Source organism: Strix uralensis, chromosome 16, assembly GCF_047716275.1.
Source record: "Strix uralensis isolate ZFMK-TIS-50842 chromosome 16, bStrUra1, whole genome shotgun sequence".
In the NCBI taxonomy this organism is placed as follows: Eukaryota; Metazoa; Chordata; class Aves; order Strigiformes; family Strigidae; genus Strix; species Strix uralensis.
Window position 1 is genome coordinate 20,258,351 of NC_133987.1, and position 18,560 is coordinate 20,276,910.

Here is an 18,560-nt window from a genome sequence, read left to right on the forward strand (position 1 = left end):
AGGCGGGGGGGGTTACAGGCCCGGGGCCCGCCCCCGGCTCTCCCCTAGGGGGCGCTGCGCGCGGGGCCGAGGAGGGCGTGGCCGCCGCGCCCACGTGACGCGGGGTCCTTTTGTCATCCTGCGCCGGGTCACGTGAGGCGCGGGGCGGGGCGGGGGCGCGGTGTGCTGCTGCGCGTGCGCAGTGCGGCGGCTCGCGGCGGCCCGTGCGGTTGGCGGCCGGGAAACCCCTCGGCGGAGCTGAGGCAGGGGCGCCCGAGCCGCCATCGCCAGCGCCGGGGCCTGGGAGCGCCGCCGGCCAGAGGCGCCGAGCCGGGGGCCGCGGGGGGGCCTCTCCCCGTCGTCCGCCCGGGCTGTGAGGAGGAGCCGGGCGGGCGCCGCCGTCGCGGCCCAGCTCGATCGCTGAGGGCCGCGGGCCCGGGAGTCGTCGCGGGGGCGGGGGCCGGGGCCTCTGAACGCCGCCGCGATGGAGCCCTGAGGCCTCCGCCAAGCCCAGTCTGCCCGAGGCCGCGGGGGGCCTTGGCCATGGCGGCGCGCCGCGGCCTCTGAGCGCCGCCGGCCCTCCCGAGCTCAGCCCGCGCTGCTCGCCCCGGCCCCCTCGGTGGGCCCGAACCCGGCGCGGAGGCCGCGACGCCGTCCGCCGCGGTAGGCGCCGGCGCGGAGCAGGCACCGCCCGGCCCCGACCATGTCGTGCGTCCACTACAAGTTCTCCTCCAAGCTGAACTATGATACGGTCACCTTCGACGGCCTCCACATCTCCCTGTGCGACCTCAAGCGCCAGATCATGGGCCGCGAGAAGCTGAAGGCGGCCGACTGCGACCTGCAGATCACCAACGCCCAGACCAAAGAAGGTGCGTGGGGGCGGCGGGCGCGGGGCCTCGGGGACCGCCCGGCTGGCGGCGGCGCGACCGCCCCGCCGCGGCCTGCTCTTTGTGGCTCGTCCCCGCGTAGCGTGAGTCAGCCTGGGGCCCAGCCCGCCCTCCCGCCGGCGTGCGGGGGCACCGGGAGGGCGAGCGGCGCCGGGGCTTCGGCGGGGCGGGAAGCGGGGATGCGGCTCGGCCGCCCTCGGGAGCTGGGGCTTGTGTTGGGGGCCTGGCAGAGCTGTTCGGCTCCGGCCGCTGCCTTCGGATCCGTGTGTTAGGCGCGGAGCTATGGGCGTGGAAGAGTACGTGGTTGATGTGCGACGTATAGTGCTCACAGAAGGTTTGGTTTCCTGGAATAATTCTGCATAAAATGATAAGGAAATGGGGAGGATGTCTTATAATAACAAACTTGCCAGATTTCTTCGAAATCTGGCGGAGAAAGCTGGAAGTGATAGAAATGGAATAAATGGCTAATTTGAAGAAAGTGGGTTTGGTGACTTAATTTTGTCTTCCACTTCTTTTACTCCACTTCGTTGGAAAACTGGGTTTGTGCCCATTGCAGAAGTTGCTCACGAGCAACGTTTTGGATCGAGAGTGTGTCTGTGAGTTATAAAGCCTTTAAAGCCATCTTGTACATGAGTGTTCTCTCTATCTAAATTATACTTTAGCATTTCTTGTTAATGTAACTTCTTTTCTACACAAAAGACATTGTCATTCAGATGCCATTGTGCATAAGTTCATAATTAATTTCTAACCTTTTTTTTCCTGGTACTACATGTTAACCATAGCGGGACAATACTGCAGTTTTATGGCAGAACATTTATAGTGAATACATGTAAGAAATCTTCTTAGAGAAGTCATAAATTCTTTTAAATCTAATAAATGGTGCTTGATTCTCAGAGATGGTAATGGTTTTGTATTACTTGATATGATATTTCAGTTTGGTAATCTGACATCTTGATAAGTTTGTGATTAAAGACTTTGGGATGTGACTCTTCAGAAATAAAAAGAATTATAAAGTGTTTCCATTAAACATTTTTTTCTATGCTTCTGTAACACTCTTAAAACAGTCGTTTCTTTAAAATGTATACTAGTGTTTTTTCTCTTCCTGTTTCACGTATTAAAACTTAAACAATGGTATGTTTGCTGCAGTAGCTGTAACTTCACCACTACTAGCCTTTAAAGTGGTTGGACCTAAAGCTCGCTGTTTATCTACAGGCATTTAAACTATTTTCAGGAGAATGTCTGAAGAGGCTTAACAACACAGTGTTGTGGGGGTCTTAGGGATACGTGACATACGTAGGTAGAGATACACTGGATTTTTCTAGTAGTATTGAATGCAAATGTTTAACTTGCTTTAAGGACTTTGCAGAAGGGTCTCTGAATTTTGTCTTCCATTGCCAATGTACTTTCAGCTTCACAAATGCTAGCAGGCTGAGTGGCCAGCTGGCTGACATCACTCCTGTAGTTGGAGCTGTGTAAAACAGACTTAAACCCAGAATGTTGGATGGTAATAAACTGTGATGGAGCCCAGCTATTATCACCAGAAGAAAAAATGTTTTGAAATAGGCCAAGCACGTGGATTCTGTTGTAGCATGTGAGGAACAGAAAGTGAAGTTTTAGAAGAAAAAATTACACTCATAAATATGTTACCTCATAAAGTGTTACTGTAATATACATAATACTAGTTTTAGAAAGTGTGCTGCTTTGTTTTAGTACATAATCAGAATCCAGAGAAGAAAATGCATCTGCTTTAGGAGATTGTTAGATGTGGTGCTGCCTAAAGGTGAAGTTAAAAAATAGGAATATCTTTTATACTTTAAAGAGCGTCACTCTTGTTTAACAGTGACATGGTCCTCCTCTAGGGAGGTTGTGTTGCACTTTGACCTTTGTAAAATGAGTATAAAATTTAAAATTATATATTAGTAACACAGATGCTTATTGAAGTTCTTGTAAAGGTGTTTTTCCATGTGAAAATACAAAAATCCCCCAGTGGTTTTCAGAGCAAAGCTAGAGAATACATTTCAGTGCAGTATATATGCATGCAAGATTTTTGGTTTATATGCATAACTGTGAATTTCAGTTTTTATTAATCAGAGAGTAGATGCTTAAACTCACCTCCAGAAGATAAAGGTAAAAACTAGACCAGGATATTCTGCCTAAAGGGAATGTTTGGAATTCTTATATGCGGACATAAAGTATTGGGTTTTTATAACTTTGTCTGTGCAGGAGTCCTGACTAAATGTTGAAATGGTCTTGGAAAGAACAAAGTGAACCAGTAGAAGCTAAAAGTAAACAGAATTTTAAATATCAGTGGAAAAAATGATATGATGGACTCTCCTTAAGATGCTGGGAAGGCAAAATGGATGGTTGAGACCTGTTTTAAAAAGGGGCGGGGGTGTGTCCTCTTCCATGCTTGCTATGAGGCATGTTCTCTCAAGGCGGAATTCCCTTCAAAAAGCCTTTTCCTAAGAATGATGCATTTAAACTTGCCTTCTTTTATCTGATCTGAATTTCTTCAGTTGTCTTTTATAATAGATGTTCTCACAATATCGTGGAAGAACTGCAAACTCCAGAACTCCGGTTTCTTGAGTACTCTTTCCTGCCCTGTAGCATTCTGACTCAAAACACTTGCAGAATGTGCTATTCTGCTTATCAGGCAAAACACAAAAAAATACAAAACCAAAATTAGGACTCTGAACTGGTCTTAGGTGGATAGTTTTAAGGAAGAATAGTGCTCTTTTAAGACTGTCTCTTGAACTCGGAACTTGATTGAGTTCAGCGACAGTTGTAGTAACGCCACGATGTGATGTCTTCAAAACAGACTCGTGCTAACTCTGAGTGACATCATTTGGCCTCACAGCTGATGTCTGTCTGTCTACTGGAACGTCTTCAACACTTTGTGAACGTAACCTAGAGGAGACATTTAAGCAACTTTGAAGGCTTGCCCTGCCCTGTGCTGTTTTGTGTTGCAGTGCTAGCACGGGGGATTGCTTTGGTTCCACCTCAGAGTGCAAAGGGATCTGTGCAGCGTTATTGTGTGGAGCTTTCAGAGAGGGAGTGGAGTTCACAAAACATGATGTTATGGTGGAGCTCGTGTACTGCCTGGCTGGGAGTGGGCTGCGTTGACTCTGTCACTGGCAGGTTGGGCCCTCTCCGGGGCGTGCTGTTAGCTCAGGCAATGTCCCCTGGCCGGGTGCTTTGGACAGGCTCGGTTTGGTTCATTACCGTGGCGTCTCCAGCACTGCTTTCGCTCCGCAGTCACATGCGGAAACAGCAAGCAGTTGCCAATAAGACATTCAGGCATCAGGCAGTCTGTATAATCAGATGAATGATTGAAAGTATGTTAGATTTTATTGACTCATCCTGTCAAAGGTGCTCTTTTGGAGCACAGTACTGTATAATAATAATGCAAATGAAAGTTCTGTGAACTGTTTGGCCTACTGAACTAGCTAATTCAAGAACCTATGGTGTACTGGTTGTAGATGAGATCACTGATACCTCTCTTGGTGGAAGCTGAAAATCCAGAAATAGTAGTCCAGTCCATTAATCGGGGTGCTTCAAGGCAGTGCTTTCAGCTACATAGATGGTTTGTTTGTCACAAAGTGTGCAAGTGGTGTCGATTAGACCAGAGTTAAGAAATCACATAATGAGAATGCACATCTCTGAGCGCTGGGGAGAAATGTGTTCTTGGGAGTTACCCTGTTTTCTGGTGGAGACGGTCTGGTGCGTTAGCAGTCATTTTCATCTCGTACTCTGCAGATCCTTCCCCCAGCAGTGTAGCAGCTGGTACCAAGGCGTCTAAGCCTAATAAAGGCTTTTCCTTGTCGCTTCACATACAGGCCTGCCTTCTGGTGAGCTTCTGTACTTTATCTGGGTGAAAATACTTCTCTAGATAGTGCTCTGAGAGATGCTTTCGCAATAATGTTGGACTCAAAATGGTGGATTAAAGCAGGCCATAAAGTAGGACCTCTTCTCAGTAACTTGTTTATGGCATATATATGACAAATTACTAAAACTAGCAGATTTTCAGAATTATAGATTAATTTAGAAGTGGGATTTTAAAATTGTGCATTAAATGCAAAGCAGTATAAAATGCAAAGCAGTGTAAACCAGCATGACTTGAGCTGTTGGTACTTTTTTTTTTTTCAGGAAGGAGGTTGTGGACACTAATGCTATTGTTGATTTAAGATTTCGAAGTCAGTGTGAGGCAGCAGTCGAAGTGGCCATTGTTTAACTCGTCTACCTCCATTCCTACCTTGAACTACTTTCCCTTGACTCCTTCAAGCATACTGTTTTCTTGCTGAATAGATATCAAGTTTTATACTGTTATATCTCTTCTTCTCTTGACTTCAGCATAACATCTGAATCTTCCTTTGCTTTTGCACGCTTTCTGAGTTAATTGAATCCTTCATTTTAATCACACATTGGAATGACGAAGCCCAGTAGCCTTACTGGCCATCACTGGCAGTAAAACAAGTTTTGTGCTATAAGGGAATAGGAATCAATAATGTTGCCTCCAGTGTTGAACATTTCTGTTGGAGCTCTGCTTGGACAAGTGTGAAAAGTAGCCCTGTTGAGCGTGATGTCACTGCTCCCTTTGCAGATGTGGAGTCATGGCGAGGCTCTATCAGTCTGTTACTAGATGACTGGAGCTCTCTCCACTGTGTACTCAACAAGCGGACTGAAAATACGCATCTGTATGTGTATATATGCAAGGATAGGCTGTTCAGAAGGCAGATGTTAGTGCTTCTCTTTAATGGTCAATGAATCGTCACAAAATACTAAAAGAGGACTCTACCTTGTTGTGTCATACATCTGTTGTGCGTGTTCCAGTTGACCTCTGCAGGCCTGCGTAATTTGCGAATAAATGCACATATATAGAGTCTCTTTCTAGGAGAGGGGCTGCCACTTGTAATCTGCAGAACTACCACAACCCTCAGCTGGGCACAGTTGTAGCAAACTCCTGCCTTTTATGGAGCCACTGTTGCTTATCCTCTATCTCTGAAATCTCAGTCGGGTGGTTTGTGATCTGGACCAGAAAGAACACTCTGTATGACTGCGCTCAGCAGGTAGAACCAGCTGCTTTGGGCTTCCAGAGCTGCAGCTGGCATCATCTCCCAGTTGTTTGTCTGGGCCCCAGTACCACTTGAGCTCCTTCGCCATCAGAAAGTCCCGGTGCAGGCCCTTCCTGACAGGTGGCTCTGTAATGGTTAGATTTGCCGTTTGAGAAGAGCTCTAGGGGTTGGTTTCAGGGCGTGACTTCCGTAAAAGGTTCTGATTTTGTCATTAGTAGTTTTTTTCTCCTACTATTTTAGACTACTCTGAAGTCCAGAGGAAGCTTGCTGTTCGGTTCCCGAGGTGGGGGGGAGATCAGGAATTAGTTTCAGCTAAATGATTTCTCAGTTTTCTGAAGCAGCATTCTGTCATTTGGAAATAAAAGTAAAATTTTCATTTCATAGTTTCTGGTAGGTATGTTTTGGTCTAAGGGAGGTTCCTGCCTATAGGAATTACATACTGAAAAATGGAGCATAAATTGTGAAATACTTGTATTTTGTGTGTGATCATTGGACAAAACCACCCTGACAGAGCTTGACTAGATAGACAGCATCTTTGGTTTTCAGACCGTTGTTCTGATTCGGTCTGCAAAGGTAAGGGCTTTTAATAGTTAAAACTGTAGGCCAGTGACAGGGAATGGCTGCTGATAGTGCTTTAAAATATTTAGTCATAGCCAGCTTGAATAAGTACAATATAAAAACGATTCTCATGGAGAGATCTTTGCATTTGAAGCTTACTCAGTCGGAGTGTCTCAGGTAGTTGTTTTTTTTGTTTGGGCCTTACGTAAAAGGTGAAAAGGCTTTTTCCTCCTCTTCAAAAGACGAACATGGTGTAAGCCCAGGCAGAGCATGGATAGCTTCAGGCACACACTGTTTTCAAAAGGCTTTTCAAGGATGTCTTCATAAGTAATTTTATTTGAGTCTCTCTGATCTAAAAAAAGTGAATTGAAAGAATTCATGTGCCTTTGGTTAATTCAGACTAGATGATTAGCTTAAGGGGGAAGATACCGCTTCAGTTTGAGCCAGTCCTGCCCTGCTTGTGAAAGCAAGCTCAAAACCCCCCCGACTTCTGTGATCCAAGCTCTAGCACTGCCAGTTTCATTTCCATTTAAAATGTACAGCACTGAGCAGCTGAGAAGGGCTGTTGATGGATGAAGCTCCAAGAAATAGAGATGGCGGCTCTCTTCTGTGTTCTGTCAGTCTGGAGCACTCGCAGCGTCGGGGAATCGTTTTTAGTGAACAGCTGCGAAAGCAATGGGCAGAGTGTTCACGCTCTAGCCAAGTGCAGTTTTGCTGCAGGGCAAGCTGGTCAGACTTCAGAATCTGGTTTATGCAGGTGAGACTTCCCTGTGGTTTGTTTCTCTCCAAACATGTAGTGGTTTTGTCGCTAACAGAACCAAAAGCAACTTAAGTTAGATCAGGAAAGAACCTCATGCATTAGCAGACTCTCCTTTAGTGACCTTTGAGACCATTTTGCTGCTGGCATTCGAACTATTTTAATAGAATAAAAATATTTTGCTGCTTGTGTTTGATTCTCAAACCTGAAGATTTCTTGTACTGTTAGTGTGTTGAGACAAGAAAAGCACAGTGTTACATATAAAATTTTGCTTTAGGGATTCTGTGAAGTGCTGTGTAATTACATATTAATATACGTTCTTACAAATTGACTAATGTTTTTTCTGTATTGTTGTTGTTTTCAGAATACACAGATGATAATGCCCTGATTCCGAAGAACTCATCGGTAATTGTTAGAAGAATCCCTATTGGAGGAGTTAAAGCTACCAGCAAAACATATGTTATGTAAGTACCCATAAAGCTTCATGTTCTTTGTGAGGGGATTCAGTGTGTTTAACTTCTAAAATTTATCTGAGTTTACAGAGGCATTCAGATTGTATCTCTGTTGTTAAAGCTGCTGTTAACTTCTGTTGTAATGGGGTAGATTTTAATGTATCTGTCCCACAGGAGACTTACACTTTTAGGCCTGCTGGGACATGAGGTTCAAACTCCGACAGCAGTGACTTTTAATTAAGATGATTCTCTTGAGTTTGTTCTTGATTTTTCTGAGATCCAATCTGTAGATCCTGTTTCCTCTGTGTGGGGAGATTCCTTATTGTATGTGTTAACTTTTATAGTAAAGACAGATACACATTGTAGTGCAGAGTTATAATCTGTTCCCATCTCGAAAGAGTCAGATTCTCGGTGTTGCGTTTGAGGGAGGGGGGTGGGATATGGCAGGTATTCTTACGCCTCAAATCTGGGTTTCTTGCATACTAGTTATAGAGGAAAGACCAAGGGTTGCCACTTGGAAAACCATGCAAACAAGAAATTTCAGTCATAAGCGATTCCTGTTAGTTTCCTAAAGACAATGTCTGTTCCAGGCAAGAGAAAAAGAACAGTGTCCTTAAGTGTATTGCCTTTTGTGTGAGTACGATGAAGGAATAGTTAATCCTTTCCAAACCTGAAACTCAGTAAGCAGTTTAGCATGTTACCAGATGTTACTAGTTATCTTTCTAAGTTTGTTTTTACTCTGAGCTGATATCTGTTCTCCAGGTTTTAATTCTGTATTCCTAAGATTTACGAAGGACAGAGAACCGGGTGTATTAACATTACAGCTGTTCAGCTGCAATCCTGACTACAGGGTTATTGCTGCTCTTTATGTATTTGTACACTCAGTTCTGTATCACTACATTAGTGTTGTGTGAATCGTCATGTTTTCCAGCCCTTTTAAAGAGATGCCTCTTCACCACGATTAGTAGATAGTATTAGGTTGTGTTTTTGCCATGTCTTTCTAATGTTGGTCCTCAGTAGAGTAGACTGATGAGTTACAGCGTGTCTCGAACAAACAGTGCAACAGCATCCTGGTACCCGTGAAGCATTTGCAAGAAAAAAATCCACCTGACTGGATGTGGCTCTGCATGTAAACTTTGAGCGTATTACTGCAGTGGTCGTTGCAGTGCTTTCAGGTACTGCCAAGTAATTCTGAACACCACAGCGTTGTGCTTATAAGCATGGCCTTGGTTTGGGGGTTAATTTAAATATGTCTGCTTAGTGCTGTCTTGTCAATGCATCCTCTGTTTCTGGTTGGACAGCAGCCTCTCCTGGTGGTGTAATGCTGCCCAAAAACGAGAGGATAGGTGCTGCTAGCATCAGAGATCAAATCGATACCTGCACGTGGCGATAAGGGAAGAATGGCACCGCTGTTCCAGCACTGACAGTTACCCAGGCCGATGGGCTTTCTGTTCCTTCAGCTGGAAACCCTGCAGAAACCACTGGTAGAGTGGTGAAGGTTTGGGAATGGTGAACGTGTGCTGTAATGGTGGAGAGGCCCTCAAAAATGTGTTGCTCGCCTCGTAGTGTGTTCTTCAAGGTAAATGGATGAAGAAACCACTGTGTGGCAATCTAAAGTATTTCCTTGTACTTCCTCATCTTCAGGAGGTACGTGGCTGTGCTTGCGAGCCCGCTGGTGGCCTCGCAGTGGCAGGAAGCATGAGCCTTTCTATTTGTACAGAAATTCCACAGCAGCCCTTGAATTGCCTCTGCTCACGGGACACTGGGGATGGTGTATGAATTGTTTGTTCACTATAGCAGCGGTTGCATGTCTGATTCCTGATGAGTAGCATGCAGATACAGATCAAGGAGTATGTGGAATCTCAGCAAGTTTTCAAATGTAATAAATATTTCCTAAAATATTGTAGCATTTTCAAGATTATCTTAAAGCAAATTCTGGCAATTAAGACCTTTTTTTTTGTCACAGGACTCCTAAATCGCACAAAATCCTAGAAACTGCTTTCAGGTGACATTTCTACTACTATTTTTAGTCAATATAGCATATGTAACACGTTTAGTATTTTGGCACTTTCATGGCTAAATATAGTAGATATCTGAACACAGTGCTTGGGCTTCCACAAAGAAACACTGTTCTAAAGACTGTGCTGCTGACATTTTTGTTATTCCTTTGTCAGATGCCTGATTTTTTTTCGCTTAAGTAAACTTGCACTTCAAAGTGTTTAGACTGTCACTGTTCCTTCTGAGAAATTAAAGTACTGTGTCTGGTACCTATTTGTAATACTAGGGATATACAGATTGGCTAAAGCTACCTCCATGTTTTGATGGTTGATTATTTAAGACACAAAACTGTAGTACAGACTTCATATTTTTGATACTTACATAGCAGAGAAAAAATATCTGAGGACTTCCTCTTGCACTGTTGTGTTCTATATCTGTAAGTCTTAGAGTAATTGGTGACAAAGTAGAAATGTGGTTTTTGGGGTTTTTTTTTAGTTGCACTGAATGTACCAAGAAAGAACAGTTTATATGAATAAATTTCCACGTTCACTAGACGATTGAAACATAATGTTTTGATGTTCAGGTTTATAATCTGTTTTCATTGCTTTATGTTGGGTACAAGTGCTTTATTTTAAATTCTGATCACCTTTATTTCTTCTTCTAGAAGTCGAACTGAGCCAGTGAGTGGAACATCAAAAGCAGTATGTAAAAACACAATCTCACACTTTTTTCTACACACTGCACTTAATTCTAAACAATGTAGCCTTTTATTAATTTTCCAAACATTAACTTAATATATTTTCCAGCCAAACATAGTATATGTTGTAAATATAATGTATTTGAGCATAGTAAAAACTGAGTAATGCCATCATCTGCACAGTTCTAATGTGAATATTGGTATTTGTGCCTAGTAATGCATTGTATTTCATATTGAATACGCTAGAATATTTCCTGTATGACTTTGTGTTGTACAGATAATGTATGATCGTTTTTAGATCATGTAGGTTCGAGGTTTGCACAATTGAACATGGTGCCATGTTCTACATCTGTCTGTCTATAGCTAGTAATATGTATGTTTGTATAGGTTGTTGTGTGCTTTTTGTTTCTTGCAATAAAAATTGTTTGGAGTGTATTTTTTGCCATTTTCACATTGTATCACTTAGCTTTTGTTTTTAAATATTTTTTTTTTGCCTAACGGTTTTTGAAAATGTTATCAAAAACCACTGAGAAACCATTATTGTTAAACTTGGTACTGTTTCTTACTTTTGACTTGGGGGTTCAAACAAATACCAAAACCAACATATCCCATACGTTTTGAGGACAGTTCTGTGCAGCTAAATGATTCCTTTTCGTGTCCTTAAATACTTGGGTACTTGTTCCTAAAACTGTGTAATTGAAGTGATATTTATTGTTTGGGCCCCTCTGAGTACATAAATGTCTTTAATAGATTGCCGCGAATTTAAATATCGTTGCTACACAAAGTGGTATTCTAAAGTTCTGCATTTGATCTTTCAAGTTTATCTGATGAAGCAGTTTAGTTTAATAGTTTGTCTTCAAATGAAAATATCTGATACAAATTTTGGCACAAGGTTAGAGCCTGGTGCCTTTGCGGGTAAAATCCCCGTCATTTTTCTGAACTTCTGCCTGCAGTACATTGTGGATCTGGGTGACTTCAGGGTTGGATGCTGCTTTGATTTCTCAAAGGTTAAGCCTTTCTTTAGTATACCACCACTTTGAATTTACATTTGGGAAAGCGGCAGCATTTTTCTTCAGGTTTGAAAACACTGTTAATCTGCTGCTAAAATATAAATCAGTAACACACGGGAATACTTGACTGGTAATGGTCTAGATCTTGATTTGCCACTTGGGTCAAATACTGTGTGTAACTACGCATTTCAAAATATTCCTTATAGTATAAAAATTACTATGTGGTGTTTTTTATTTTTCATCTTTATTTTAAGTATAACTGCTTTTTCTTCACTAGAATGGTGTGAGGCATTACACTAACCCTGGATCATTGGATCTGATCACTTGATAAGCTGTTAGGATAACTTAATCTAGAAATTCATGAACTCTGGCTCTGTATTCTGTGAAGAATAGAGCCTCTAATCTCATGGAATGGTATACAATCGACTTAAAATTGAAAACTTTTTGTGTGTAGGCCTAAAAAGACTTAAGTCTAAATCTGCATCCGTAATTCTGTCACTGATTGGTTCGAATTCCTTTTTTGGACATGAATGCCTCTCATTGTGAGTTTGAGTTAGTTAAACTGGCCCAGTGACCCTAGTAGTTAATGTAATGCATTTCTGTAAACCACGTTTATAGTATTTGATCTAATTCAGATGGGTTTTTATTTCTTGAAAACAGTTATTTTTCTTTTTGTTTACTAGCATGTGTATAAACACAAATCACATGTTCATAAATAAAGTTAACATTCTTTTAGCCTCGTGTGTTCCCTGGCATGTCTGTATTACATTTCTAAGTAGCATCTTACCATACGCTAACGTAGATGTATCAAAAAAGAAAAAAAAAAAAGAAAAAATCCTGGAGTGGGAGGGAAGACTTAGTGTTAGTTAGAACTAATTAAAATAAATGAAAGTCAAAGCAAAAATATTCCCTTCTCGTTTGCTCTGACTGTACCTGAGGGGGGCTGTGGGCAGCCGTAGGGAGCTGGAAGCCTTGCAGCGCTCTCTACAAGTCCTCTCTCTCACTGTAAAAGCACCGCAGCCTTCGGGCTTCTGGTGTTGGAGACACAGTTAGCTTTATTCTTAAAGCTAACTCAGGTCTTGGTCTAAAGTGTGGGGGTTTTGTTTGTTGGTTTTTGGGGTTTTTTTTAAATACACATATTTATGTATGTATTTCAAAGCAGAGCCTGGATCTTAGTGTAATAGGAATAAATCCATCCAGTTGCCAATTATTGTTGAACAGTAAAGCAGCAAAAAAGTAAACAGCAAAATTAAAATTAAGATTTTTTTTTTAAAAGGATGCACAAAAGCTTATACTTTGACTGTTTCTTCATTGTCTTGCTCTTAATGCTAGTTGTCATTCTACACTTGCAAATTTGTGCTGCTCTCCTACTCTTACTGCAGCCAAAGCAAGAAAGAGGATCTTTCTTGTTTTAGTGTTCCTATTTCAGTAGTTGCGAGGATCTCTAGTTGGCATTTGTCTTTAGAGGCTGCAGAAACTCAGAGAGTAATGTCCATTGTTTTAGCACCGTCAAGCACAACTGTGATCCTTCCTGGCTGAATTTTTAGTTTAGCCAAGCTGTCGGGTTTTAGGAACCACTGTCATTTAAATGTAGCACTCCAGCACTGAGATTAGCTTTTTCTTATTATTTTCTGTCCCCTTTCCCACTTGCTTGATGTCAGTTTCTGTTTAGTCTTCTGCATGAAATGGGAATGAATACATTGACTGTTGCTTCTGTTTTTTGGGGGGCTTGGTTTTTTGGTTGTTTGGGTTTTTTTCCCAATTCTGCAGTATTCTCTTAGAGTTGTATACAAGTTTCATGGAGATGTTGTTTCTACTTGACTGATTTGAGAGACTGGCAGGAAATACTTCGGTAGAAATTTAAAGGGAAAAAAGACCCAAGAATGTAAGATCATTGGAAGATGGCTGTTGAGCAAACGTACTAAATAGTACATTAATTATCTATTTGCTGCTTTTGATAACTGTTTAGTAGAGAGGAGTGCTATCACCTCCATTAAGAAATTAGACTGTTGCCTGCAGGCCATGTAAATAACTGCTTCCTAAAAAAATACCAGAGCTAATTAATAGTTTATTAATTGTTATGTTTCGGTTACTGGTCAATACTGGACTGCTTAACGCTAGACTCCAGTAGAGAGCTTTCCTAAGTTTTTGTTTGCTTCTGAAAAACCACAGAATGCTAGTGAGAACATGGGCCTGTTTTTCCACATGTAAAAAAGAGTGGCATAGGGAGCATGAAGCTTCAAAATACTTGATCAGACTTCCTTTTTCACATAACTAGGTACAAAATGTTCTGAAAAAAAGGAAAGTTGAATGTTCTGGTAAGACTTGCAATAGAGAGAAGGTATCTTTTTCCAGACCTGGGTGTTCTTCCCCAAAGGTACCTGTTCAAGGACTTTTTAGTTAGTGATACAGTGATGTTGTATGTGCTTTTGTAAACATAGAGGAGGAATGTTTAACTGGAGTGAGGAATCATCTGCATGTAGATGTTTTTTCCCCAGAGTCTGCTAAAGCTGCTCCCTTGAATTCTTCGACTCCATGAGGTAGTAAAGGATGAGAGCTCTTTCCAAGGAAGGGTTTTAATCTCTCTTTTGATCAATTTAATAACCTCTTGACTAGAGCTGTTCAGTTTACATTATGAAACTTTATTCCATGTTTTTGAGCAACTTAAGACATAACAAGCAGTGATTTGAGTATCTTTCTGATAATGTTTTGCCAGTATAAGCTTAACTACTGCTTGCGGCAGTATATAATTCAATGCACTGGAAAAGGAACTAGATAAGAGTTATCCTTTTTACTTGTGGAAAAACTGCACTTCAGTACTAGTTCTCAATAAACACTGCAGTCCATGACTAACTAGTGGCCTGGGGACTCCATTCCTGCAGGCTGCTCCAGTAGACAGCTGGGAGGGAGGAGTATGGTTGAAATGGAGAAAAAGATTACAGGATTGTGCTCTGAATCCATCTTTTCATCATCAAGAGTATGCTTTGCACTTTCTTGCTTTTGTTCATTTAGTACTGGGCTGCTATTAAAAATTGATTTTGGTCTGATAGCAAGGAAAATATTAAATTCTCACACTTCTGAAACTAATTTGGATGGTGTGGCCTGTGGTCTAATAAAATAGAAGAAATCTGTTTTCTCAATTTTTATAGGCCACTCTGTCATGATAAGCACTTTTATTTAAATACTGTAAGCAGGGGTTTTTTTATAGACAGAGTGATGGGTTACTTTTATGGCTGATGGTTCGGATTGGTGTTTTTATTTGGGTTTTGTGGGGTATGGTGAGTTTGGCGTTTCTAAACTTACTGGCAGGCGGGGCAGAGTGTGTGTTCCAGGGCTGATATGCCTGTGCTTTGTTCTGACAGGCAGCTACTGTGTTCATAAAAGCATAACCATGTGCATTTAGAAATGATGAGACATTAACTGATTAATTTACAAACTACACTGAAAATGAGTTTCCTGTAGTGATGCTTTCTTCTCAAATAAATATTTTTTTTAAATCCTTTTTAGCTGAAAATTGGCAGCTTCCTTACCCCTTCAGTTTTTAAGCAGTTGTGAGCATTTGACGAGGGTCCCTCTCTGAGATGTTCTGGTGCAATGAGTTGAGCTGAAGTGGGTTTGGTGATTTTAGTTTCTTCTCATTAACCACATAGGCACTCTCCTTAGCTGTCATAGGTTTGGACTTTGTTTTGAATAAATACAAATTACAGTAGGTTGGAAATGCCTCTTTCAGTAACAGAGGATATAGTGCAGACGTTCAGACTACAGTAGAGGTTAACTAAATTGCTATGTTTTGATTGTAGAACTTGAATATGTGTTTAATTTTTTGTGAACAGATTGATGACTCTTCTGCATCTATTTCTCTGGCCCAGCTTACTAAGGTATATATATATATTCTTGTCAAATACTTTAAAAAAAAGTGTTTGCTTCTTATTTTTAAATTTATACTGTGATCTATAGCTGGATAACTGTTGTAATTTGAACAAAACTTTTAATCTAGTTTTTAATAATATAAAGTATTTATTTTAACTTTAAAATGTGTGTATATTTTGATACTATCCTGTAAAGAGTAGTTCCCAGTTTGGGAAGATAGAAGGGGAGTACCTTATCAGCCTCAACATAATGTTGCAGTATTACTCATCTTCAAGACACAAAGAAGAAGCACTTCAGAAGCTGTTTACCGTTTTTCATACGTTTCGTTAATTTTGCGTTGGAAACTAACACAATTTTTACAGAAGAATTTAATTGGCTGTAAGTTATGGACATTCCAGGGGGGTTTGCAACAGCCAAAATAGAAGCGTTTCTGTAACATGGACAATTGCATGTCTATTTTTGAATTTCTAGTCATTACAGTTACAGATCCATTCTTTGAATGCTGCACAATTTCATAAATTGTGGTATATATACAGTGGACAACATGATCTAATTTGTTTGAACGCAGACTGTGTAAATTGTGTAAATGTACCTAATTGTTTATAGGAATATACCAATGTGTATGTGTGGCATATTAGCAGATGTGACCTTCTGAAACTGTTGTAATGCCATGTTTTGCTATGGAACTGCTTGCATTTTTTGCTCAACAATGTGTAACTTTGTCTGGGAAAGCACTAGTGACTGCACTTTGGGAAAAGGCGTAGTGCGAGCCAGTTAAATTGCTAGTTTTAAAGTTGCAGAGATAAGAGGAGGCAGGGCTAATGCAGAGTAGCTAAGTCTTTCTTCTGAAAAATAAAGGCTGGAGTTCGTTTCCCACTGGTAACTTCTTCCCTCTCTCACTGCAGAAATTAAATTGTGTACATTTGGCCAAAAAAAAAAAAAGTTTGGAAGGTAGCCACCAAAAGAAATTGGTCTCCATTAGTGCTGTCCCTAAACATGTCCTTGGTTCTGTAAACTCATGTGAAGTTTTACTCTAAAATGTGAAAAACTGTCCAAGTGGTGTACACATTTCAGCTTTCAAGAAAATTTAAATATTTCAGAAAAATACAGGAACAAAACATAAAGCAGCTCAAAACTGTTACTTACTCTAACCTCTTTAGGGCAGACTGGCTTAGCATGGAGGCAATGTGTTAACAGTTTTCTGTTTTATTATTACTATGTATTAAATGCCATATTTGAATTTTGGTCTATTCCTACTAATGTTTTGTGGTTTTTGGATGTGTTTTGTAAACCGTTTGGGTTCAAACAAATTAGTCAAGTATCTGTAAAGTTTTCTGTAAATGTTAATGGAAATGATTTCATAGCTGTTGATCTGGATGATGTTACTGTTGAGAAAAAACTGTGTATATGAAACAACCATTTAATAAAATGTTGAAACTAGTTGGTTGCTTTTGTGAATGAATGCATATAAAAACAAAAACATGAGTGGTTGATCTGAATGATAGGTGCTTGAAGGTCCAAATCATTTACAGTCACTCCCTTAGACCCTGCTTGTATCTGGACTAGTGTGTAATTAAAATATTTTAACAAATACTACTTAAAAATCAGCTGGCTTCAATAATTTGAAGATCTAGTTCTGCATAAGGTTTATATTACAATTTGTGTGTTAAAAGGACACAGTCAACAGGAAAAAAAAATGCAAGTTTTGCTTATTGTAGTTAAATCACTTAATATGAAGAAGTCAGTGGGGGGGGGAACATGCAGTTTGGACTGCCTACAGCACATGATGGTCAAATTTCTACTGAAAAGAATCTTCTTGTGTTGCTGAGGGATTACAACAAGATTCCTTCTAATGCTTCTGTGTCAGAAGCTGAATTTCAGCAAGCAGAAACAACTTCCCTGACTCTTGTGTGTCCTTTTAATGCTGCAAAATGTAAATAATGATACTTGCATACATCTTTCTCTATTAAATGTACAGTGGATATCTTCTCCTTCAAATAGTCTGGAGCTTAAAAATAAGTTTAAAAATACTGGATAGTGTATTTTTTTTTCTACACATAGCTTCAGTCCACTATGAAGAAAATTGGATTGGTTACACAAGTCTTTATGTAAGGTACAAACAGAGCCTAAGGTTTTGAGTGCCCAAGAATGCTCTTTTCAAGTAGGTTAACAGGCACATAAACATCATGTAATGGCGTAAGGACTCCCCAGAACATCTTCAGGACAAATATATTTTATATAAGCAGCTGTTTTCATGCAACCTCAGCTAGCGTTGTGCTGCTCTTTACAGGATTGGATGAGTGGTGTTGTCTTTGGCTGTGTGGGCTTAAATGTGTTTCTAATGTGTGTGTCAAATAATTACCTGTTAAACAGACTGCCAATCTGGCTGAAGCCAATGCTTCCGAAGAAGATAAAATAAAAGCTATGATGACACAGTCTGGCCATGAATATGATCCAATCAAGTAAGTGTTGATAAGGGCAAATCTGCTCTTTGAAGATTATGAAAAAATTGTAGATGTTTGTTTTAACAGGAGAGACACACCTATACCTCTTTTTTTTCTCCCCCAAAAAAACCTTTTAGTTACATGAAGAAGCCCTTGGGTCCACCTCCACCGTCCTATACTTGCTTTCGTTGTGGAAAACCTGGCCACTATATAAAGAACTGCCCAACAAATGGGGTAAGATTGTGGGGGACGCCTGGTGTTGCTTAGTTTGTTTTTTTTTACCTTAGCAGTTACCTAACAAATACGTGAGTATTAAGAATTGTTTCTCTTGGGGTGAAATACAGATGTTATACGCTAGTGTGGCAAAGCCCTTCAAATTCAAGGGAAACCTGGAATTATGAATGTAAAATGAATGTAAAATTATCTTCTAGGTCATAGGCATTAAATACATCTGTAGATGTTTTTCTGTGAACTTTCATGTATATTGTGATATATTTCAATATTACTGGAAATTTTTCTCTGTTTTTAACTCTCTATGACCGTTCACAGTCTTCAGTATTTCATATAGAAGATGTTTCTGTTGGCCCCATCTACTGAATATTTGCATGTTTTAATTACACAAGTCTCTGAGTATTCAACATTAGTCGTTGAACGTACACGCATGAGTTACGAATTCAACCTTCATATATAGATGGTGAATATAAGTTTCCGCAGTGACTGGTTCAGAGCACGAATTAAGCTCTCCCTCTGAATTGCGCTTTGGAGGAGGAGCGGGTTTGTGCCTCTTGAGCTAAGGAATATTTCACCCTTAAGGAACCTGAAGTTAAGCCAAAGAA

General features: G+C 40.7%; 1 protein-coding gene across 10 annotated transcripts in view; it reads left to right on the top strand.

Moving 5' to 3' along the window:
• Positions 1–206: 206 nt before the first annotated feature.
• RBBP6 (RB binding protein 6, ubiquitin ligase) overlaps positions 207–18,560 on the top strand; it is a 31,072-nt gene continuing 12,718 nt past the window's right edge. For 2 of the 10 annotated variants that reach the window (XM_074886442.1, XM_074886446.1), the window contains exons 1-7: positions 207–848; positions 7,618–7,717; positions 9,672–9,710; positions 10,368–10,404; positions 15,244–15,288; positions 17,654–17,742; positions 17,862–17,958. In XM_074886442.1, coding sequence (XP_074742543.1) covers positions 683–848; positions 7,618–7,717; positions 9,672–9,710; positions 10,368–10,404; positions 15,244–15,288; positions 17,654–17,742; positions 17,862–17,958 — 573 coding nt within the window. In that variant the 5' untranslated portion in view covers positions 207–682. The other 8 variants (XM_074886443.1, XM_074886452.1, XM_074886448.1 and 5 more) reach the window with 7 other exon arrangements.